This window comes from Acipenser ruthenus, chromosome 12, assembly GCF_902713425.1.
Source record: "Acipenser ruthenus chromosome 12, fAciRut3.2 maternal haplotype, whole genome shotgun sequence".
NCBI lineage: Eukaryota > Metazoa > Chordata > Actinopteri > Acipenseriformes > Acipenseridae > Acipenser > Acipenser ruthenus.
Window position 1 is genome coordinate 4,832,255 of NC_081200.1, and position 25,179 is coordinate 4,857,433.

The window sequence follows — 25,179 nt, forward strand, 5'->3', positions numbered from 1 at the left end:
ATTGGAAATATATTCTCACATTTGCGATTTAGACAACTGCTGATCTTTAAAAAGAAACTTGGCAGCGGACCCTTTTTCAAATTTGTCCTTTTTTCTGGCTGATGTTTCCCAGAATTCCTTTCGCTGGTTTGTAACGAATTTCGGTTCGACTTTAGTGTTTCGGCGCCATTTTCGAGTGAAGTAGGCGAGCTAGGAGACAGAGTGGGGATATTCAGAAGCGAAAATTTACAACATTTTACATTTCTATATGGACAGACTGTCCCTGAGCGCCTTACAGTACACACGAAAAATACAATTAAAAATCAGCAACTGAACTGTCGGAGTACAATTGGGAACTGACGAATTCTTAAGGTAAAAATAAGATAGATCATGTTTTTTTTAGCGGGACGGGGATTTTTAGAGAGGCATGACAGACGGGGTTATTTTGTAAACAGATTTTAAAAGAAGTCTCATTACTGTAAGGTAAATAAATAAGCTGTATATTTATAACATTTATATGATCGAGAAATTCAGTTTTTATTTTTATTCTTTTTTAAAGAAAAGTACGTAATTCTGAGTTTTTGTATTTTTATAATCTATTAAGCATTTTATGTTTTCCGAGTTTTTACTGCGACTACAATAGTGGTAACCTACACGTTTCGTAGGCTTGTGCACAATTGAATATAAAGCATTGTGTTTGATCTATATAAATTCGTTTTTAAAGAATGATTTATTTTTAATTTGTACTGCTTGTAATAACATTTATATTGTTGTTTTGTATTTAGAAACCCATAGAACTAACTTTGAAACCTAAGTAGTACAATTGTGTCATTTTTTTAAATGTAATTGTATACGCAGTTTAATAATTATTGCTTATTGAACTTTTTTTTTCTAATGTTAATAAATGTCATTTTATTTGTCACTGTGTGTTTAGACTGGCTTTCTGTGACGTCTTTACAGATTTTTGATTTGTAATTGTAATCTAAATCATGAAATAGTCCATGAATATACTACGTTTACTTTTGCTTTATTTTTTGTTACTGAGTGGGGAAACTTTTTTTTTTTTTTTTTTTTTTTTTTATACTACGTTTAAAATCAGCCAATCAAAACTTACTTTTCAATGTGTCCTTGAGAAAACCTGTGATTGGCTGCTTCGAAACCTATGGGACTTGCATTTTGTTTGCAAAGATAAACTTTTCTAACTGTTCAGTATTCGGTAACTTACAGACTATTTAAAGATGTCACCGAGTTTTAATGTAACGACGCTGTGGCTGAATACATGCGATCTCACAAATACATTAGATGTACTTTATTTAAATCATGCAACATATATGATAACACAGTGTGTGCGCATAATTTAGTTTATGTACATTAATGGGAAAGCGAAAAATGCATTTGTTAAATTGAGCGGTTTGAGATTTAAAATTATTACATTCTGATGGATGAGCGTTTGTCACTTTCGCCGTATGATGACGGTTCTCTGATCTTTTAAAATTGGATTTACTTAAAAAAGTTCACTTTGATACTGACTGGACCTGATTGAAAATTTACAAGACTGCGAGTCCTTTTTTCCTTGGATTTAGACATTATGTTGAGCTGCTTGCTTTTTGTTTTAGATTAAATCATGCCTTCTAAAACGACTAAAAGCTCAACTGCAGCGAAGCCAAAGCGAAAAGGAGTTCAGTCTCTGGATGAGTCCTCAGATGAGGAGGAAATACCCCATCAAAAAATCAACGCAAATGGGAAAGAAGCAGGACGAAGTAAAGGTATGTTTTACTGACAAATGTGAATGGTGGTTTATTAACACATCTTCGTTGTAAAGTTCGTCCGCTTTCAATCAGACTAATATGAATCATTGTCTTGATGTTGTGTAATTCTTGTAGTGCAAACAGTTGATGGAAGGCTATATGTTTTTAACAAAATTTCGTTTTAATCCGTTAATAATTTTAATCGCGAAACTAATATTTTTTTTTCTGGTTTTATTCCTCAAATAAATAGACATAACAAAAGATGAAAACTGGAAATAATTCACCAATCTAATTATCATTTAAGTTATTATTAAAACCATAACCGACACTGGTATTTTTTTTCTGTTCGTTTATAAAACGTGTTGTGTTATAAACCGATGTTCGTAGTTATTGCGCATGGATTTTTTATTTTTTTTTTCTAATGAGAATCGAGAAGTCGTTATGGGTTTGCGAAGTTCAGTGCCGTGGTAAAGAAGCAACTTTACAAAACGGTTTCTGTTGTAAAATATTGTAGCGTTATTATACATCCAGTCTAGGTTATTTTCAACATGTCAACATCATTATTGTCCAAAGTTTTTGCACAGGTCTGACCCCTCCCCTCCAAATCCCCCCCCCCCCCCCCCCCATAACTCCAAATGTCTTTTTTTTCTTTGTTAATGACGTGAACACATTTCATTTTGAACTTAGATGCTGCTCCAGATGTGACAGACGAAGCTGTAGATAATCGAAGTTTAGAGGAGATTTTGAATAGCATCCCTCCTCCCCCACCCCCAGCAATGACCAATGAACCGGGTGCACCTCGTCTGATGATAACTCATATTGTAAACCAGAACTTCAAATCATATGCGGATGAACAGGTTTTGGGGCCCTTTCACAAGGTAAAGTGGAAATATGATATCATTTTCCTAAATGTGTATACATTTTTTTTTTTTTAAAACTTGTACATTTACCTTGTGTAAATGTTGAATGACAGACCAGTGATTATTTTGTGTGCTTGTCCCTATGCAAAGTAAAATTGTTTTGAGGCATGTAACATGGTTATTTATTTATTTAGTTTTGATATTTCTTTATTTCTACATTACTTGCTATGGTATATTTAACTCCATTACCCAATACAAACATCTTTTTATACTTTTCAAATATAATTGTGTATGGTCTTAAACTCTGTGTGTGTGTGTGTGTATATATATATAAATAAATATATATATATATATATATATATATATATATATATATATAAATATAAATATATATATTTCTAAAATGGTAGTGCATTTTTTATTACTTTAATGGTTGAGATTGGAAACATTGCATACACAACACGAATCTGCTTGAATTATATGTTTACTGTAATTTAATTATTTACACTTAATTTTTTTATATTAAGAAATCTGATTTTCCTTTTTTTACTTTTCATCTACAAAATTATTATTGGGATATTATTCTGAGTGTTTCATGTTTACTTTGTGTTTTTTTTTTCTTCCTACAGCGCTTTTCCTGCATTATTGGACCAAATGGCAGTGGGAAATCCAACGTGATAGACTCAATGCTTTTTGTCTTTGGATACAGGGCCCAAAAGATAAGATCTAAAAAACTGTCTGTCCTTATACACAGTTCTGATGAGCACAGTGATGTACAGAGCTGTACTGTGGAAGTCCACTTTCAAAAAATCATTGACAAGGTACATTTTCTAGAACTACATGTTTGTGTATCATTGAAAGAATCGGTATAATATACGGGACTGCAAAATGGGTTATGACATTTAAAATCTCAAATTTACAGAAAATATTTGTTGTATAAATAGTTGTCATTCTCCTTGTTAGTGTGCCCATTTATAATTAATTCATTGTGCGGTCTCAAGAGCCTCATAGTTATTTATTTATTTGGCAAATGTTGTCCAGCAAGTGATACTTAACTTCTTTGTGTGTGTTGTGTTTTTTTTTTGTTGTTGTTGTTATAAAAAATACATAATAGTAAGGTTGATCATAAACAAAAAAAGTGAAATTGAAGCTTAATTTGGCAGGAACTGGCCCAAGGTTCTTTACCTCTAGATGTAAATGAATAATGCCATCTTAATAAGGAACACAATTTGAGAGAATCACCAATTCAAATGTTTTCTTTTAGATTAAATCTCGTTTTAGATTGTGTGTGTTTTGTTTTTTTGTACCTAAACTCCATAACTGTCGTGTTTTGTGGAAATTTTCAGAATGCATTGTTCAAGGACAAGCTACTTCAGTTAAACTTTACTGTTGAAATTGGTGTTTCTTTCATTCTTCTCTTGTACATTTTTAAAACCTTTTGAGAAAATTCTGTCCAGTGGAGTGCTTTCTTCAGTGGTTAAAGTGCCTATTTCAATTTGAGTCTTAAGATACAAACTACTTCTCAGAGAAAGTAAGATGATTATATCTTGGTGTGGCCAGGGAAATAGGTGGATCTCTATTTCCTATCTCCTCTCTCTCATATAATGTGTGTGTGTGTATATATATATATTAGTTTCCGATGTTTATTTCCTGAATACTGTTAACTGGACTATGAAAAGGTGGAAATAATTTTTTGTAGGTTGTCTTTCTGATAGGCCTGCATGGTGGGTGTGCCACTATTTGTGTTTTTTAAATCTAAAGCTTTTTTTCTTTTTTTTTTTTTTTTAATTTAGTTGCATAAAATATTAAATCAAAATGCTACTTTTTTTATTAAGCTATTCTAAAGATTATGGATTGGCACCTGTCACTTTCAAATCTGTTTCTATAACATTTGAAGTGTAGATGTAAGGACATTTTATATATTTACAGTGCTTTCTAATGAGAAATGTGGGTACTGTTATTTGGGTTCTGTGCATATTGATAAATTGCTTTGTATATGGATAAAAGTGTGAGTTTTAACACTACCCGACCCATTCCCAGTGATTTGTCTACTTTTTTTAATCTAACACATTTTGTAAATTAGTTAAAGAAAAAGGTCACTTTACTGTATTGAACATTTGTTTTATTTAGTGTTGGTATATTTTCTCCACTAACAGGAAGGCGATGATTATGAGGTCATCCCCAGCAGCAAATTTTATGTTTCAAGAACAGCCTACAAAGACAATTCCTCAGTATACAATATCAATGGAAAGAAAGCAACCTTCAAAGATGTTGGAGCTTTGCTTCGTAGTCATGGAATAGACCTGGACCATAACAGGTTTTTGATTTTACAGGTAATACATGTTCACTCTTATAATTGATTTGCTAAATAATTTTAGTTTTGATTTTTTTCATGCTTTAGTTGTTGAAAAGGCCAGCGGATTATATTTGTATTTAAATATCAAGAATGACTATTGAAAGCCTTAAAGTGCTGTAGCAGCACATCATGGTTTGCAACACTATAGTCAAGATGCGAACCATTATTTGCTGCTTTAGAATTTTAAGGAAAAAGCAGAAGTTTCTTGAAGTATTCAGACTAAAAACTGGTATTTTAAATGGGCAGCACTGCCTGCAGCATTTGTAATTGTACGATAATGGAATGAGGTTTTTTCTTTTTATACCTGCTCCGCTTTAGCAGCACGTAAATATTGGTGTGGGAGAATAAGGCCAAAACCCCAATATTACTTGTGCTGCCTCAGTGTGGCAGGGTTGAACTGCGTTATGAATACAAAAAAAATTATGACTTAAAATTAGAGCTTGTGTGATGAGATATTACTTGTGTTTGGAATAATGTGTGTGTGTGTGTGTGTGTGTGTATATGTATATATATATATATATATATATATATATATATATATATATATATATATAATAATTTGGTGTTGTCTTTGCAGATAAAATAGTTCGATAGTAGAGGATATGGCTAATGTAACACCACTTTTTTTTTTTCAGTGATTTGGATCTGTGTTTATTTATTTATTTATTTTACTGATTTCAGACTTTGTGCTTGTGTAAATGTTATTTATTTAACTTATTCTCTTACTATAAACTGTTACTTCTAAGCTTTCTTTAGCCCTAATATATTCCAGAAACAAAACATGGTGTAGGCCTACATGTTGTGCATCTGTCCATGGACATGGTGGGGGTGGGGGGTTACTGTACTCAGTGCTTTCATATAGCATTTTTATATATATATATATGAATGATGTTTTCCTGAGTATACTGTTAACTGGACTAAAACAGTGGAAGTACATTTTTTTAGGTTGTCTTTGTGATAGGCCTGCATGGTGGGTGTGCCACTGTCTGTTTTTTTAAAGCGAAAGCTGCTTTTTTTGTTGTTTTTTTTACTTGCATAAAATATGAAATCAAAATGCTACTTTTTTTATTCAGCTATTCTAAAGAGTATGGGTTGACACCTGTTCCTTTCAAATCTACTTTTCCATAACACTTGAAAGACATTTGATATTTTTCCAGTGCTTTTTAATGAGAAGTATGGGTATGGTTATTCGGGTTCTGCACATGTTGATAAATTGCATTGTATATGGATAAAAGTGAGTTTTAAAACTATCCGTCCCCAGTGCATTGTCTACTTTTTTTAATCTAAAACATTTTGTAAAGCAATTAAGGAAAAAAGGTCACTTTACTGTATTGAACATTTGTTTTATTTAGTGTTGGTATATTTCCTCCACTAACAGGAAGGATGATTATGAGGTCATCCCCAGCAGCAAATTTTATGTTTCAAGAACAGCCTACAAAGACAATTCCTTTTTATATGTGTATTAGTGCTAGAACAAATATCTGAATATTCAAACAGATATTTTTTGATATGTATTCAGATATAAAAATCAGTAGTTCGTATTCGCTAGAAATGACAAAAATACCTGCACTTATTTACCAGCTCACCAGAAGTTTCACGACAGTTTAAAAAATAGCAAATGAAAAATAACTCAGTGTGATATGTGAGATTAATTTATATATGTGTTTAAAGTTAAATTTCAGTTTGTTTGCTTGTTCAGCTACAAAAAGGCACAAGTAAACCATGTTATTACTTGATGAAAACGTGGCTGGCCACTGTACTGCAAGTAAATGGCAAGGAATGAAACAAAAGTGGAAAAAAATAAATAAAATGTGGTGTCAACTTAATGTACTATTTCGGGAATAAACAAAACAGCGTTTCACTTGAACCGCTATTTGGCATCCTTTGTTTTGTAGTTAATTCACTGGGGTAAATTAAGGCCTACACAACACATTATTCTTTACTCCCGGGATATTTTTCTACTTTAACATGTTGCATACATATTCTAATGATTCTAATGTCTTGCTGTAAAAGAAAGGCACACACACGGGCCACGCCCCCCTGCTGCTATGCTGTCTCTGCTTGCGTTCTGAGCAGTATAATGGATTTTATTACTTTTTGAAACAAATGAATATCCAAACGAATATTTAAGTTATGAGCGAATATTCAAACATGAAAATCCTGTGTTCTTCCAAGCATTAATAGAAGTAGTTTTTTTTTTTTTTGGGGGGGGGTATTCAATAAAATGTGTAATATATATTTAAACAAAACTGTCTGTAAATGTTTCTTTTAAATAGAAGTTGCTTTGTCTTAAACATTATTACCAATTTGCTAAATAATTTAGAAAACAATAGTTACTGCTTCATACAATGTGTTTACAGTAGAACTGCTGTTAACTTAATAAAGTACTGTTAATACATTTTATATATATATATATATATATATATATATATATATATATATATATATATATATATATATATATATATATATATATATATATATATATAGTGTAGTATAGTATATTACCTTGGCTGGAATTTCTTTTTGCTTTGTACTGCTTTCGGTGGAGTAACCGGATGTCCTGTTAAAAAAAAAAAAAAAATTGTATCTAGATCTTCTTTGGTGACTAGTAGGATTTTGTTGAAAATGTATAACTTGTTTAAATGGGCAACTTGGGAGTTTTTACACTGTTTCCTTTAAGCATGTGAAATGTATTATTGTTTTGTGTTAGGTTTGAACTAGGGTTGTCAGTCAAGCCTCCAAATAGCAATTGATTAATTGGACACACAAAATATAAAATATAATCGTTTGAATAAATATCAACGATTGTACCACCCACATACATCTCCCCCGCTGACGTGATTATTTTAATATCATTACTGTTCAGTAAAAGCTTGTGCACAACTACAGAATATGAGAGTGAATTGACTGTAACGTAGCTCTCCGCATGGTATTGTAGGAGTCCCAGCATAAAAATGTTATCTAGAACTGGTTCCTTTGAAACCGGGTACCCAGTTCCTCCTTTGGAACCGACGAACCAGATACAGCTATCAAGGATCCGGTTCCAGTGAGCACTATTATGTCTTAATAAAACTGATCGTTAATTGTTTTATGTTTTTTTAATGATGTAAGACATTTAATTTCTGTCAAATACATTTGATGGACACATGGATACATGCATACTTTTTTTGTTGTCCTCGTTTTAGACTACTGTCTGATCGCTGCTGTGATGAGTTTTGTTTGACTTATTTTTTGCTCTGTGATTGTTGAGGTCTTTCTAATGTTTTTTATGCTGATGTAGAACTGTAGTATATAATGTACTGTAACCTATAGTCTTATGTATATAAGATGCCACCCCCCCCCCCCCCCCTTCTGCTCACACATTGACATACAGACATGTTTTTTTAAATAATTTGGGAACAAAAAATCTCCTCAAATGCACATCATTAGTTCTATCAGCTGTGGGCGGCACTAATTGTACTTGCATAGACTAGATGTGGTTATAAATCAGGAGACACAGATGGAGCATGCAGCCCAGTTTGAAAAATATATTGTTCAACAGTATTATTCCCAAGTTTAACAGTTCATTTTGAAACTCCAAAAAAAGCGCAAACTATACAGTCAGTTTTCTTCAATGTGCACAATTTAATTACATGGTGTTTGCCAGGAATACAAGCCTGTTGTCTTGCTGTGGATCCAAGGCAACGCTCTTTTTGTTTACATCGAATACACAGAGGCCGCGTACTTTAAAGCATTTTCAAAACTGATTTGCTGGTAGTCGGGATGGGACCAGCGAATCAGATGCTAGTTAACACTTAAGCAGAAAAAGAAGAGCATGCCCACTGCTTGTTTTTGGCAGAAATACTGTAAATAGCACGGCAGGGCTTTCACTGCAGTTTTGTTGATGAACTTAAATAATGTTATTAACTGAGTGTTACAAAAATGTAATTATTTAATCGATTATCCAGTATTTATATCAATGTATATAATGAGGAATGGAATCGATTGAAAAATCAGTTTGATTTAATTATAGCAGCCCTAGTTTGAACTTTGTGTGGATATATTGTCCTAATGTAAGTTACTTGTTGATTTTATTAACTTTAGTTCATTTATTTAATTCAAACTTTTTATGGAAACATTTAGTATTTTGCAGATCTGGGCCCGTATTCAAAAATTCTTAATTGACAACAATTTAAGTGGGGTACTTATTTAGGACACTTAAGTGAGGCACTTAAATAATATGGAATTCATTAATTTAAGCAGAGTTCTTAATTCTCCACTTACCTCTTTCGGTGTATTAACATTATCTTAAGTAGCTTACAGCTGAAGATCCATTGTCATGGCTTCGTTAATGATAGGTGTGCAGATGATTTTGGACACGGAAAGGAGGGCTATAAGGAGAGAGAGTTTTTCGCGATTGCTTTAATCCTCTTGATTTTTACAATGACAGCGAGATATATCAAAGATATCGACTGGCAGACAAACAAAGCAATCTCTTACATGGCGACCTTTCATCTGCTACAGAGAAATCACGCCATCCTACCTGCTCTGAAAGTGATGGTAGCGCTGAGGTTTTGTTCCTGTGGAGCGTTTCAGAAAGTGACAGGTGACACAGTTAATATTTCACAGCCGTCGGTGTCGAGAATAATTACTTGGGTGTCATCTTCTCTTGTAGGAAGACTGACAGACGTTATAAAGTTTCCAACTATGGAATGTGTTGCTGCTGTACAAGAAGATTTTTATGAAATCGCTTCTTTCCCAGGTGTAATCGGTGCTGTTGATGAAACTCTCATCAGGATTCAAGCGCCCTATGACCACGAAGAACAGTATGTAAACTGAAAAAATTACCACTTGATCAATACTCAAGTTGTCATGGCCGCTAATTGTAAAATCTTAAACATTGTAGCTAGGTGGCCCGGGGAGTACTCCTGATGCACGTATCTTACGGGAAAGCTCCCTACAGGGGAAGTTTGAAGCCGGACAGTACACAGGCTGTTTACTTGGAGACTGGGTATCCGCTGAAACCTTGGCTTAAGACACCTTTTCCTGAATCAAAGTGATGCTCAGCAGAAGTACAACATTGCTCACAAGAAAACACGCAATGTGGTTGAGCGAGGCATAAGTCAACAGAGGTCGCGTGAACGCAAAATTTTGCGTCCTAGATGCAATATAAATAAATTGGACTGAAAAATATTTTTTCTTGCATTCACTGGACGCACAGAATGGAAAGGGAATGCAGACATGCATATTCGTGGTAATCTATTACACTGCAGCAATGACCGTAAAATACTTGCTTGTTTAAATAAAAATAAAAAATTCTGCAATATAACAGCATTGATTAAGGTGCACTCCAGTCCTGTAGATGGCAGCAATAAGCCTCATATTTCGCTTTGCCAGCAATATTAAGGATATTTACTTTCAGACCCTGTCCACTCCTACATAACCAATCTCGAGAACCGTACTCATAAACGTTTTAATTAATCCAACTCAAACTTTAGCGTCCACACTGAAGTACCGTTTCATGTTCATAGTAGTGGTCAAATCACTACTATGTGTAACATTAATAACATTGTCAAAAGCGGAGGACTCCCAGATTTTGAGGCGGTACAAGACTCCTCCACAGCCAGATGACGATACAGCTGAAAACCGCACTACTGGTGGAGACTTAACTCGAAACCGCATTGTTCCGATGTGTTTCCAGTAATTCTGTGTGTGTGTGTGTATATATTTATATATGTGTTAAACACTAACATTTGTAATTTTTATTGTTTTTAAATCATAAATGTTATATATGTTAATCATCTTTGTCAATTATTTGGTCTATATGCTTTATTTGCCCCATAACACATGTCACTTGGATAAAGGCGTCCACCTAATAAATAAGTGCTGTGAGTTTTATATTGAGTAGCCTAATAAAACATGAGAAACACTACATGACTTTTGAAATAATATAATAATCATATAATTTAATAATGAAACATACAATGCAATACATGGAGAAATGTGTGCTATGAGTTGTATTGCAAATACTGTTTCTACAATTCTGCCAGTTCAAAGTTTTTCATATTGGCCTGTTTGTGCCTTAAGTTGCGCGTACTATAATAGTAGGGTATTCTTTTGAAGTAAAAGCACTTCCATTTCTAATGACATTTTTTGTTTTTCCATTTGGATTTTTTTATTTCTGATTTTGATCTTTCTTTTTCCAAGAGCAGCAGTTTCTTTTGCATGGTGACGATGTCATTTGTTTCCTTCCCTGCTTTTACACTTGAGTGTGTTTTTCGTCTAGTTTCACCTGCTGTGTCTGGAGCTATCAGTGGAGTAGAGCAGTAACTTTAAAAAATATATATATATAAATCTATTTAAAATACATTTCTTCATTTTGATCGCATGTTTTGTTGTAAACAGTGTACATCATTTTGATTACGTTTCTGTGATTTGTTAAATTTTAAATAATGTAGTAGTTCAAATGATGTCTTTATTGCTGACACAATTAGTTCTGGGGAGATACAGTAAGCATACCTTCTACTGCTGACTTGTGGGAGGATATGATGACTTCTTGTACTAGTATGACCATCCAAACTGTCGATTCCCCCGATAATGCCACATACTGTAGGGGAATCCTCTCCAAACAGATCACATAGTTTCTGTTAGATCTGTGACAGCTCACCTGGTGGAGGACCCCCCTCCTACAAAACAAAAGTAAGGTGTAAGCAAATTAATATATGCAGTCAATATATCCAATACATGTGGAATTTGTTTTCGTTGCCTAGTGCCTGTCTGATTCCGAGACTGATTGCTAGAAACCAACATTAGGGGCGGAATCCCTAGTGATCCATGGAAAGACAGAAAAAACTTATAAAACAGTTTATAGTGAGATTTACTGTGCTTTGAAGAGGTAAATGTTTGCGTTTTAATAGATATTTGTGAAAGTAAAAATAGCAGAGGCTGACTTAACTTTAATATACAGGTTAATTCAATTACTGTATGTTGTTGTGTGTGTGTGATTGTTTTACTATTAAATGCTTAGTACTATTAAATTGCCTGTTTTTGTTGACTCCTTATAATTGCAGTACTCCTCCTTCATGGTGCTGCACATATTCTGCCACTTCTTTTGAATTTCCGACACTTCTGTGCACGGCTGGGTTTTTACTATTTAAAAGTATTAATTTTCACCCAAGCATTATGCTCCATCCTTAAAGTCACTTTATTTGAAAGTTTCTGACAAAGTATGTAGTTTTCTTTTTTTGCATTCTTCAATTTTATTTGATCTATTTCTGAGAAATTTGACTTTCTCTTTTTCTTCTCGGGTTCCATAGCGGTTAACAGGTTTAAAAAAAAAAAAAAACACGGATCAGAATACAGTGCAGTTTGTGTCGCAATGAACAAAGGCGGGCTTCTTAGTTCTCCACTAAGTTAAGCGGGGCACTTAAGAACATTTATGAATTTAAAATTAAGATTTTATCTTAGTGGGGTACTAAAGTACTTGAGTGGACTTAAAATAAGAACTTTTATGAATACGGGTCCTGACCTATACTGCAACTGAATATTTTTTAAGTCTGTCTATTTTGGACTTCACTGGTGATTTTTATTTCCAATAATGTTGAATCTAACAGGTAAGAGAATGATATGGTCTGCTAGGAAAAGTTTTAGAATTTGCAATATGCTATGTGGAAAATTATCCCAACTAATATAAATAGGTATACTGAAATATATACAACTTTGGGAATATCCCAGTTTTAGGTCAGTCCAGTCTTCAAATAATGTTGATGGTTGAAGAGATCTCTTTAACCAACAGTTTCCAGGGAAGAAACTTTGTTCAAACATGTCTGATGTAAGTGTGTTGTCTATTCTATCAGATTGAGCTGATTTTTGCTTTTGTCCAGGGGGAAGTAGAACAAATTGCCATGATGAAACCAAAAGGCCAAACTGAACATGATGAAGGGATGTTGGAATACCTTGAGGATATCATAGGCTCTGCAAGACTTAAAGAGCCCATTCAGGTTCTTTGTCGCAGCGTTGAATCTCTAAATGAACAGAGAGGAGAAAAGGTATGATCATGTACACTGTACTAAATAGAGAATATATTGGGTTATAAATTACACAGTTGTATCCCATATAGTAATATTTATTACACTATTTTAAATACAAGATAACTATTTGAGACTAATTTCATTTTTATAGGGGTTGTCATGTAATTTTAGATTTTAAAAAATCTGAAATTAATTGTATTCAAGTTAAACAGGGTTAAGATGGTGGAAAAAGAAAAAGATGCACTGGAAGGAGAGAAGAATTGTGCAATTGAATTTCTTACTATGGAGAATGAGATCTTTAAAAAAAGGAATCATGTTTGTCAGTATTACATGTAAGTTACTTTTTATTTATTTATTATTACTGACCCTACTCTTCTAGAATTAATTGGTAATTTATTATCTTAGTTATTTATCTTTTTTATATAAGATCATTCAAAGAGAGTAATATTTACTGCTACTTCCTGCTAAGTCATCCTGTGTTGTAGCTCCTTTTCATTCCAATGATATCGCTGCTGTCCGTTCATGTGACCAACCACACAGGAAGTGATTATTAAGAAGATGCTATTGTATTAATATTTTGCAGTGCACTTGAAAAATTGATATTTATTAAAATTTACACAAAAAAAAAAAAAAAATTAGCAGGATTTGTTTGTCTTGCCTTTTTAAAATACCACTTTGTTCTGATTCCTTTATTGGGTGAATAACAGCTATTTTGTTAAGATATTACTTTTGCAGTATTGTATTTTTCAGTAATCTAATTTGTTTTCCATTACAATTTAGCCATGATCTGCAGAGGAGAGTGACCGGTATGGAAGCACAAAAGCAAACAATCCTTGATGACACTAAAGACGTCAACGAAAAAAGTAGAAACCTTTCTGAACAGTTGAAAGTAAAGAACAAGGCTTTAAAAGATGTTGAAAAGTAATACATATTTAATATCTTCATTGGTTAAACAGTTCTTTAGTTCAGTACTTGCAATGTTATGTAACTTTCTGTTCATCCTCACCCATTTTCATAAATCAATTTTCTTTACCAACATAAACACAAACTGAAATTGAATTTGGTATAGTTTCAAACTTAACATCCTATGATTTTTAGACAAGACAGGTACAAAGATGTGGCTTTCTATTTTAATTGGAGCTTGAAACTATATATACGAATGGGTTTTAGATGTTTAGCATTCCAACTTGCACTTAAAATAAAACTTTTAATAAAGTACATTCTTTCTTGAGAGAATTGAGTACTTTGATGTTTATGATTATGCTTTATAACCTTTAACAGGAAATTGGGTAAAATCACAAAGTTTATTGAGGAAAGAAAGGAGAAATTCACTCAACTGGACCTGCAAGATGTTGAAGTCAGAGAAAAGTTGAAGCATTCCAAAAGCAAAGTAAAGAAGCTCCAAAAACAACTGCAAAAGGATAAAGAAAAGGTAAAATTATAGGTATATTGCTAGCATTAAGGTGGAGACTTTTTAAATGTAAATTGATCAAATGTTACTTGCCATAAAACAAGAGGCAATATTCAGGAAACTGTCAAAGCCTCTAATTAAATAAGAGATTGTCATTTGTTTTTCGGAAGTTTGCTTTTATTGAATTCACACACATTGTTGAAAAGTATCCCCCTACAGCTAGCTGACAAGTTGTCTTGCGTTCACAGGCTTTACTTTCAATCTAGAAATAAAAATGATCTGTATAGCAGTTTATAAACTGATCCCTTGACAATCGAAGTGTGTATGTCCTACACAAGAGGACCTGCATTTCTTTAAATAGATAAGTTACTCTATGAAACCACACAGTTCCTCAATTTTTGTCCAATTACCAGAGGATTCCAGAATGCACAATTTAATCCTCTTCAATAATTATTTGTATAAAGTGTGATTTTAATTTATGTAGGCAGAAGAACTGAATAATGTTCCTGCCAACAGTGAAAAAACAATTTCCGAAGCAACTGCAAAAAAAGAAGAGCAGGAGAAGCAAAAGGCAGTTGAAGAAGAAAAATTAAAGAAAGTTATGGAAAGCCTGAAGCTGGAAACTCAGGGACTACAACAAGAAAAGGAGGTTTGTTTTTTTTCCCTCCAGTATACAAACAGATTATGTTTTGTTCCTACAATTGCGCAAAAAAATAAATAAATACTAAAAATTACTTCCCTTTGACAGGTGAAGGAGAAGGAGCTAATGGAGCTGAGTAAAGCAGTAAATGCAACTCGTTCCACAATGGATGTTGCCCAATCGGAAATTGATATATATCTCAGTTGCCATAATACTGCATTAACCCAACTTAACAACGCAAAAGAGGCCTTACAAACTACGACTGAGACTCTTAAGGAAAGAAAAACAGCTATTAAAGAGTTGGAGACAAAAATTCCCAAATGTGAGGAGGAACTACAAAAGGTACTGGCATGCAAGATTATTTTCATTAATAATTAAGCCTAGATTTGCATGTAAATGTAATTGCCAACCTACAAAGATAGAATTGTTCAAGTACATACATGTCCTGAATCTAAGGTCTATTGAAACTTCACTTTGATTTTGTACCACTTTAAAGGTCATTAAGTGTTTTCTTATTCTTTCTGTGGAGTAGGATGAACAACAACTCATAAAAATTGTAAAAGCTGACGGGGAAATAAGAGAAGTCGTTAGAGGACTCCGCCAGAAGGTGGAAGAAGCAAAGAGTTCCCTTTCATCAAATCGTAGTCGGGGAAAAGTGCTGGATGCACTAATGCAACAAAAGAAGTCTGGAAAAATACCAGGAATCCTTGGGAGATTGGTACATTTTCAATTGACTGTTACTATTTGTCAGCGTGGAAAGAGATTTTGTTCTCATCTGTAGAAAGGAAACCCCCTAAAAAACAATGTATCCAGCATGGCCATGCATTTTAGATAACATTTACATGAAGTCCCCTGCTTTTGAATCCATTATGAAGTGTGTTAGGGTTTTTCTCCTTACCCACAAGAGGTACGCTATCACAAAGTTTGGGAATTGTAACTGATGTGTTTTTTTTTTCTTATTTCATTTGTGACTTACTAAATGCTGTTTTAATTTTTTTAAAATTATTTAAACAGGGAGACCTTGGAGCAATTGATGAGAAGTATGATGTAGCCATTTCTTCCAGCTGTGGATCTCTGGACAACATACTTGTAGATACCATTGATACAGCTCAAGAGTGTGTTAATTTCCTTAAGAAACAAAATGTCGGTGTTGCAACTTTCATTGGGCTAGATAAGGTAGGTCTAATATTTTCACTGAGTGTCATATTGTATTTGCTAAAGGAGATTACGTTTAAATTAGTTTATTTATTTATTTATTTTTGTAATTCCTGTAGTGTTTATCAAATGTTCCTTAGATCCTGTTGCAGTCTTCACATAATTTGTAATTCATTCTACCAGCGGGTGGCGGCAATACTAACTTATGTAATGTGCAAATAAACCTGCAACAGATTATTAAGTTATGTTTTTGTTTTGTTTTTCCTCTTGATTTTAGATGAAAGTTTGGGAAAATAAAATGGCAAAGATTCAGACTCCTGAGAACATTCCGAGGCTCTTTGATATGGTGAAGGTTCAAGATGAGGCCATTCTTCCAGCTTTTTATTTTGCCTTGCGTAATACTCTTGTAGCAGACCATCTAGAACAGGCTACTCGATTAGCCTTTCAGAAGGACAAGCGTTGGAGAGTGGTGACACTGCAAGGACAGATCATAGAACAGTCTGGTAAGTGTCTAACACCAATGACTTTTGAGTTTATTTGGTTGTTATTGATTTATTCTGAGCCTGTTTTATTTATTTATAAATACTACTTTTAGGGATATGCTACACAGGCTTGTAAATTATAAGGTACATATTGATCTGATATTTTACAGGCACAATGACTGGTGGTGGTGGAAGGGTCATGAAAGGAAGAATGGGATCTTCTTTGGCCCAGGAAGTTTCTCAGGAAGAGGTTAGATATAATAAACTTTATGAACCTTTTCCTTAATCTGTTTTTTTTTTTTTTTTTATATTTGTTTTGTTTTGATAATATAGCTTGAGTTTGTCTTTTTTCCTAAATAGTTAGACGCAATGGAAAGTAAACTTAAAAAAGATGTTGTCTTGGCACAAACCTACCAAGAAGGAAAAGGGAAGCTTGAAGAGAAAGTGCATACGATGCGACAGACTATCCGGGAAATGAAAAACACCTTGGAGAAGTATATTGCTAGCATTAAGGTGGAGGCTTTTTAAATATAAGTATAATTGTGTGCATAATTTTAGAATGTTTAAGAAGATTTGGTTTCTGTTTCTTATCCAAATGTTAGAAAAGTTTGAATATCGGAATTGGTACAAGGAATACAAGCCATACAAGCCAGAATTGTCAACTTGAGTTTTGTTTACTATTGGTATAGTGAATTCCTAGATTATTTATTATACAGTTTAAAGGGTGGTAATTGTGTTTGTTACAATCTAACAGTTTTAATTGCATGTGGATGACCTTCCTGTATATTTCTTCTGTGCAGAGTCTGTCTGAGCAAGAAGTTCACCTCAAGGTACAGATGAAGGAGCTTCAGGCAAATGTTGTTGCAGCTGCTCCAGATAAGATTAAACAGAAGCAACTGGAAAAGACATTGGAGACATTCAAAAAAGGTAATATTCTCTGGCCTGCAATATTGACAACCAGTTTCCAAACAAACTACTGTACAAAGGGGGGTTTAGTACTGCAAATTGATATACCATTATTGACCTGTTATGTCAACATTTGGATATTACTTGTCGTGCATTTTTGGTGTGTGTGGGGAAAGGGGGGTTCATATTAGTATACTTCAGTTTGAATTTAAATGTTTGTTTTCTTTTCAGAATATGAAAGTGCTGCTGGAAAAGCTGGTAAAGTTGAAGCAGAAGTAAAAAGGCTGCATAATCTAATTATCGACATTAATAACCACAAACTAAAAGCTCAACAAGATAAACTGGATAAAATTAACAAGGAAATCGATGATTGTGCTTCTGCAATAACTAAAGCTCAGGTTGCCATCAAGACTGCTGGAAGGTATACAGAACAATCATTTTCTATAGAGTCAAATAACCATTTTATACACCTCCACAACCCCCAACCTGAACCCAATTTAAGGTTAAAGTGGTTGATTGGAATACTCTTTCCTAAATGTTAGAAGAAAATTCTGGAACACAATTGCCTTTACTGTGTCTTTATTTTAGACATTAATGAGCATTCATTTTAGTTGAGGCCTCTGAAGGTCTATATTTGAAGAGAATGAAACAATGAAATTGCTTTAAAAAGTGAATGTGGCCTAATCATAAACTGGCTGCCTTTCTATTGAATATAATTTAATTTTAAGAGAGTAAAAGGGAACTGGTTTATTTCATAAATTAATTTAAGTGTTTACTTTTTGGTATTCAAGTGTTTCCTGAGGCTGTTTTTTTTTTTTTTTTTATCCAATTGTTTTATAGAAATCTGAAGAAATCTGAAGATACAGTTACTCGTACAGAGCAGGAAATTGTGGAGAATGATAAGGCTGTGGAAGATCTTACAGGGGAGCTGAAAAAACTTGAAGAGGAGGCTACTGTTGTCATGAAGGAATGCAAAGAAGCTGAGGCAAGATTGTAATCTCTAGTATGAAATACAGTAATCCAAACTCCCTTCCATGGTTACATTTAAAATAGTGCTGATATTTACACATGGCTCCAGAAAAAAGGATTTTATTTCCCCAGTCACAATGATTAGCCATAAGTAGTTTTATATATGTGTGTGTGCATATATATATATATATATATATATATATATATATATATATATATATATATATATATATATATATATATATACACAGTACTGTGCAAAAGTTTTAAGCAGGTGTGAAAAAATGCTGTAAAGTAAGAATGCTTTCAAAAATAGACATGTTAATAGATTATATTTATCAATTAACTAAATGCAAAGTGAGTGAACAGAAGAAAAATCTAAATCAAATCCATATTTGGTGTGACCACCCTTTGCCTTATCTTCCTAGACTACAGACATAGATAAGTCTCCTTAGAAGTAGCCTACTTTAATAAAATAATGTAATGTTGTATTCCAAATAAAATTGTTCTTTATTTATTTTTGTAGCACCATTGTACGTGTTGTTAAATATCAAAATACAAAGTACAAAATTGTAAATATAGTTAGTTCATTTGCTACTATACAGACACCAAACATGTCACGGTTCAAATATGTGTAGCTATGTTAAGCGATCATGCATTAGCTGCAAATATGTAAAAGAATGTGATGCGTGTAAAGTTGATAAAAATAAAAAAAATCTGTTATGCAGGTTCAGAGGATCTCGTTTTCAAGAAGTTCAATAACTCCTCAAAAGTGTCAGGATCCGTTCTTACAAAATTTGTGTAACTGGACACGTCCTGATTACGCAATTCCAATAGTAAATTGTTGTAAGCTCCCATCTCATCCCTCTTGTTAATCCACTTCCTTACCCATATTTTGCGGTTCCTCCTTTTTCTTTTACAATGTTTTTGTCCTTTTATTTATTAATAAAACAGCTGCGGAAACGCATAACATAGTTGAAACCTCTTCATCGGCCATTATGAAGTCAAGAAAAAATCGCCTCGTGTATGGTGATGAATAGAATGCGAGAAGTCGCCTGTTATAATTCGCGGCCCACAAAGATTGCCCCGTGTGTGGGGTCTATTACATGAATATGTGCCTTTCAAAGGTTCCCCAGAAGGACGACTAGCACTGTGTACCATATATGCTCTTATATTCTTGTCTCTTCTATATGACATCAAGGGGGGAATCAAGCTACAATTTCCAAAAAACACACAGTTCCTCCCTTTTGACTCGGACGTATTTGCAGCGACGATCAAGATTTCTTCGCCAAAAGTGAGGAAATGTGTGTGTTTTTTGGAAATTGTGGCTTTCCAGACAAGATCATCACTAAAGCTAACTCCCGCATTTCAAATATAAATAGAAAAAATGCTTTATATAATAACAATATACAACACACAGATGATAGAATCCTTCTGATCCTCACTTACAACCCTACCAACAGAAACATGCAGACAATTGTGCAAAGAAACTTAAATTTTACAAGACCCATCTACAGCACCTATTTTCAAGACTCCCCCCTTGATGTCATATAGAAGAGACAATAATATAAGAGAATATGTGGTAGATATGTATAGGAAATAAACTCATATTTGAAGTGAGTTTATATGTTCCATGATGCGTGTGGCTGCCTTACCTTTTACAATGTGGATTGTAAGTCTGCAATATATGCACATCAGCACCTTGGATCCCGAAATTTCCTCTGCTAAAAAGCCTGGGAATTCATGGGTGTAATCTTCTGCCATCTTACTTTTACGAGGCATTTTACAATATTTAATTAATTTTTCACTACATGTTAACTTTGCAGTTGGATGCAGTCTGCGTTCATGGCAGGAGAAACTCTGCAAATCAATGAGCAAAACAAGGTCACAACCATTTAGAGCCCAGGGGGATACAATCAACACCAAATATGAAGAAAAACAGAATAAATATATGAAAATAAAAATGATTACACATTTATATAACTAAATAAAATATTTAAATATTTGAGGCACTCTTACAATATTGGTAAAAACTTCCAGTCCTGACTATTGGTAATACTGTAAACTATTTTTGGTTTGTTTACTTCACATGCCAGAGAGAATCAGATACAGTACTTAATAAGAATGGTGACACATAGAAACCTGCTGAAAACCAAGAACAGTACTTAGTCTAGTATGTGTTACATGACATACAAATGTAAATGCTATATCATTCTGTTTGAGATTAATATTTGTAAGCATGTGTTTTATTTTTGTCTTGTATAGGAGACATTGCCTGAGGTACAGGAAGAACATAGAGCTGTGCTCCTAGAGATTAAAGCAATTCAAGAAGAAGATCATGCACTCCAGAAAGAGTCTCTGAATATACGTCTTAAGATTGAGCAAATTGAAAGTCATATTGCAGAGCATCAGTCGAAGATTAAACATTGGCAAAAAGAGGTAAGATTTTAATTATTTACTGGATGTGTAAGAATTTAAAAATACCTCTTTTCAGGTAATATTTTGGTGGCAATTGTAGCATCATTACCGTTGGCTTAATGTTACTTATTAATTAAAATGCAATGAACCATTCCTTTTTTATTATATATATAATTTGACTTTGTATGATTTTTGTGCCTCTGCTAGATTTCTAGGATTTCCCTACATGCAATTGATGATAAGACTGCTGAAGAACTACAGACACTGACACAAGAGGATCTTGAAGCAACAAAGGATCCTGGTCTGTTAAATAATCAGATAGCATTATTGGAAGCAAAGTGTTTGGAAATTAAACCTAATCTAGGTGCCATTGCCGAATATAAGAAGAAGGTAAATATTTTCCATTTGCATTAAAGATTCTGTATTGAATTAAGAGCTTTTAATTGTTGGCATTGTTCTTTTAGGAGGAACTGTACCTGCAGCGTGTGGCTGAACTGGATGAAATTACCAATGAACGTGACAACTTCAGAAGGGCTTATGAAGATCTAAGAAAGCAGAGGCTGAATGAGTTTATGGCTGGATTCAATGTAATCACAAATAAACTTAAAGAAAATTACCAGATGCTGACACTAGGTGGGGATGCTGAGCTGGAATTGGTAGACAGCCTGGACCCATTCTCGGAAGGAATAATGTTTAGGTAAGACTTGTTTTCATGTCTAGTTTTCATGTCTGCTTACCATTTTGTTTTTGGTGCTAGGAGACCCAATTAAAAATAAGTATCCACAGCTTTGCACAGATTGGATGCTAGGGCATTTTTGCTACTGGCTGTCTGACAGTAACAATTGTGATGTACACTATTATCTGACATGTGTTGCCTGTTTGTATAATCTTATAACTATAATATAATTGCCTGTACATTACATTTTGGTAGGGCTGTGTTCGAAGGTTTGTTCGCTAGCCAGGAATTTGAAAGCAGTTTTAAAACTTCAAAGGGTCATCAGGTGGCATTCACGCACTTTTTTTTTTTTATTATTATTTTTATTTTCCTAAAAGTATTTGACAACGTGTGAATATTATAAATCACACATTAAATGTCACTCACAAGCAAAATTTGATCTTTTGATTTTGTATAATGCATTTTACTTGAACACAAGTTGTTATATTAAAATCCACTACCAAATCGTTATACGCAGCAACTCTATATGGTGCCGCTGCCATGTGTGGAGCAGGGTATAGTTTGCCAAAGCACAGGGGGGTACCTATAGCAGTTGTAGTGCTTCAGTAAAATATATACTGAATACCTAGTGTATAAGACAGTGTAAGAGAAGTGCTATGGTTGAATATGTTTGAAACCATACAACATATACGCTAACACTAAATTTTAATTTCAAAAACTGACCACATGATGAAAATGTTTTTAACACAAGCCTTTCCTATTGTTTTAGTGTCAGACCTCCCAAGAAAAGTTGGAAGAAAATCTTCAATCTTTCAGGTGGTGAGAAAACTCTTAGCTCTCTCGCTTTGGTTTTTGCACTTCATCATTTTAAACCAACTCCTTTGTACTTTATGGATGAGATTGATGCTGCACTGGACTTCAAAAATGTTTCCATTGTTGCATTTTACATTTATGTAAGTATAGTTTTACAATTCTTGCCACTTAAATAGTGCATTATCAAAAAATACAGTTTTATTTGGTTTGTTTTGTTCTAAGAAAATGAATCCAGTAACTGAAGATTCATAGCAGAGACATTGTCAGGAGTTTACATTGTAAGTTAATACAGTAGAGAGTCAATTGTCCGATCTTTGATCAACCGTACTGTTTAATCAACTGAACGCACCTATAATCACGTGATGAAATACGTGTGGTGTATTTAGTGGTTGGAATCCCGTATAGTAAATTCAGCTCCCTAATCCTGATTTTGGTATTGTATTAAACTCTGATTTCTGTTTTTACTCATGATTTTTCATTGTTTTGTTATGTGTGCTACTCTGCTGCACTTAGTAACTAGGCAACCAACCCCTGCGCTAAATTTTTAAATTACGAGATTTAAAATTCGCTTTAATAAAAACCACTGTCTGCAGCTACTCGGCTCAACATGGCAGAGACAAATGAAAAAAAGACACTTAATGACTGACAAAGGAGACATTCAGTATATACCTTTAGCTCTGGAATGTGTTTGTTTTATGAAAACTGAATAGACGGAAGCATCGTTTTCAGTTGTTTTATGTTCATTTGCCTGCCGTGTGATGGTGACTAACGGGGAAAAAAAAAAAACTTAATTCAGGTGTTAAAGGTAACAAAACAGTTTTAAACAATGCTGTTTTTGTAAATGCTAAAAGTTTTACCAGTATCTCATCTGTCCGCGCATTTTCATTTTATTTTTTCACACATTAGCATGCCGGGCTTTAAATTGTTGCAGTTAAGCAAATTTAAAACAGTTGCCTCGTTCTTGATTTTTCTTCTATTTCGTCAGTAAGGGCTGCCGATCATGTCTGTTATTGAGCAGCTAAGAACTTTTATTTTATTAATTTCAATTGCATGTATTAATGCCTTAACAGCAAGTATCAAAGTATAGAAACATTTTACTGAATTTTTGAAGTTTAATGGTTCCTAAAGTTCTGTAATGTGTCAAAGTTTGGTATGTGGTACGGTTTAATTACAGTATTTCATTACCCTAACTATAGGTGTTAGTTTTACTGAATTGCATTAATTTGCATAATGATTTGTAAAGCTTTGTAATTTTGTATGCTTAATGTGTTAGAATAGGTTACTCTCTTATATATCATCATCAGTAGGTACTTGTGTACTAAGTACGTGTGTGTGTGTGTGTGTGTACTTTATTCTATACATTTATTAAAGGTACAGTAATTGTTAATACCTAGTCAATTATCCATACATATCAATTATGCGAACTAGTATTGGTCCCAATTAGTTCAGATACTTGACTCTACTGTACTGTTATTTAAATATACTTTATACCCTAAAGTTAGCCAGGTAGAGTACAATGCGAAATCAGTAGTATACTGCCCTGGTTAATGTTTAAGATATGATGCATATTTCATTTATTCTGTTCTGTATTCCTGGATTTAAAATATTTTATCTGTGAAAGTAATACATTTGAGTGTTTTGCTTTTCAATTGCAGGAACAAACAAAGAATGCCCAATTCATCATTATTTCTTTGCGAAACAACATGTTTGAGATTGCTGACAGACTTATTGGGATATACAAAACTCACAATACAACAAAGAGCGTTGGAATAAATCCAAAAATTATTGCTTCAAAAGAACTTACAGAATTGCCATCTGAATGAAGAAGCCAATACTGGAAGAAATATAAAAATGTTGGATTTCTCAGAACAGTAATGTATGTTAGAATTTGGAAGGGATTTTGTTTGACTGCCACTTACCCTTTTGTATTTGTATTGTATATGTTGTCTGTTAATGTTTGTATTCCTCAAACCTGTATTTTTTTCTGGCAATGCTGCTTTTCCTTTCCATCTACAAATCTTTTTTTATGTTTCAGCAATAAAAATATTAACTTTTTTAATCTTCAATTTACATAATTTGTGTGACACCCAGTGTATAGAATTTAACTTTTTCTGCTAATGTTATTCACAGCAATTGCTGTGTATCCACAGAACATCTCATTCGATCAAAAGGCCAGCAGTTAACCTCGCCAAGATCACTATGTTTTCTGGTTTACAGAATGGATGACTAACATATTTTATTAACATGTAAACAGAAACTGTCCCATTTAATGTACAGTTTGGTTTTGGGCATTTTGAGCTTGCATAGGTATGTCCTTCAATGTTTACATGGAAGAGAAATGCATGGCGTTTGTGAACTTCCAGTTTATTTTCATCAATTAATTTTACAATAATAGATTACCAGGAAGTATATAATTATGTGCACCTGTCAAATAAGCTGTTTTATAATACATCAACAGGAATAATGAAATCTAATTTATCATTTTATGTCTTGGTCTCATTTTCAACAATGATCGCGTTATCAGTCAGAGTACTTCCCTATGCATAATTTATAAATACTAGAAATGGGTTTAGAAACGGGAACCTGGCACAAAAATAAAAACACTTGGGTACATGACCTGGTAGCCTAGATAATTGCACTGAGGTTTCATGCTTTTTCAGCCACTATTTGAGAACTTAATTTAATCAGCACTGCAGCAGAAAGGTTTTAAAAAAAATAAATACATTTAAAAAATAAAATAAATAATGCTGGTAT

The 25,179-nt window shown here is 33.5% G+C and overlaps 1 protein-coding gene across 1 annotated transcript; it reads left to right on the top strand.

The window, feature by feature from the left end:
* The first annotated feature begins 183 nt into the window (after window positions 1–183).
* Window positions 184–24,491, top strand: LOC117416720 (structural maintenance of chromosomes protein 4-like). Its single transcript, XM_034028095.3, has 24 exons — window positions 184–351; window positions 1,596–1,745; window positions 2,415–2,605; window positions 3,217–3,408; window positions 4,744–4,920; window positions 12,809–12,973; window positions 13,160–13,287; window positions 13,736–13,876; window positions 14,237–14,387; window positions 14,851–15,015; window positions 15,115–15,348; window positions 15,539–15,724; window positions 16,021–16,182; window positions 16,439–16,664; window positions 16,814–16,893; window positions 17,004–17,156; window positions 17,444–17,570; window positions 17,781–17,970; window positions 18,390–18,534; window positions 20,784–20,957; window positions 21,144–21,326; window positions 21,401–21,633; window positions 22,382–22,565; window positions 24,081–24,491. Exons 2-24 carry the CDS (start codon window positions 1,604–1,606, stop codon window positions 24,246–24,248), a joined length of 3,897 nt encoding a protein of 1,298 aa, XP_033883986.1. The 5' UTR covers window positions 184–351; window positions 1,596–1,603; the 3' UTR covers window positions 24,249–24,491.
* The last annotated feature ends 688 nt before the right edge of the window (window positions 24,492–25,179 follow it).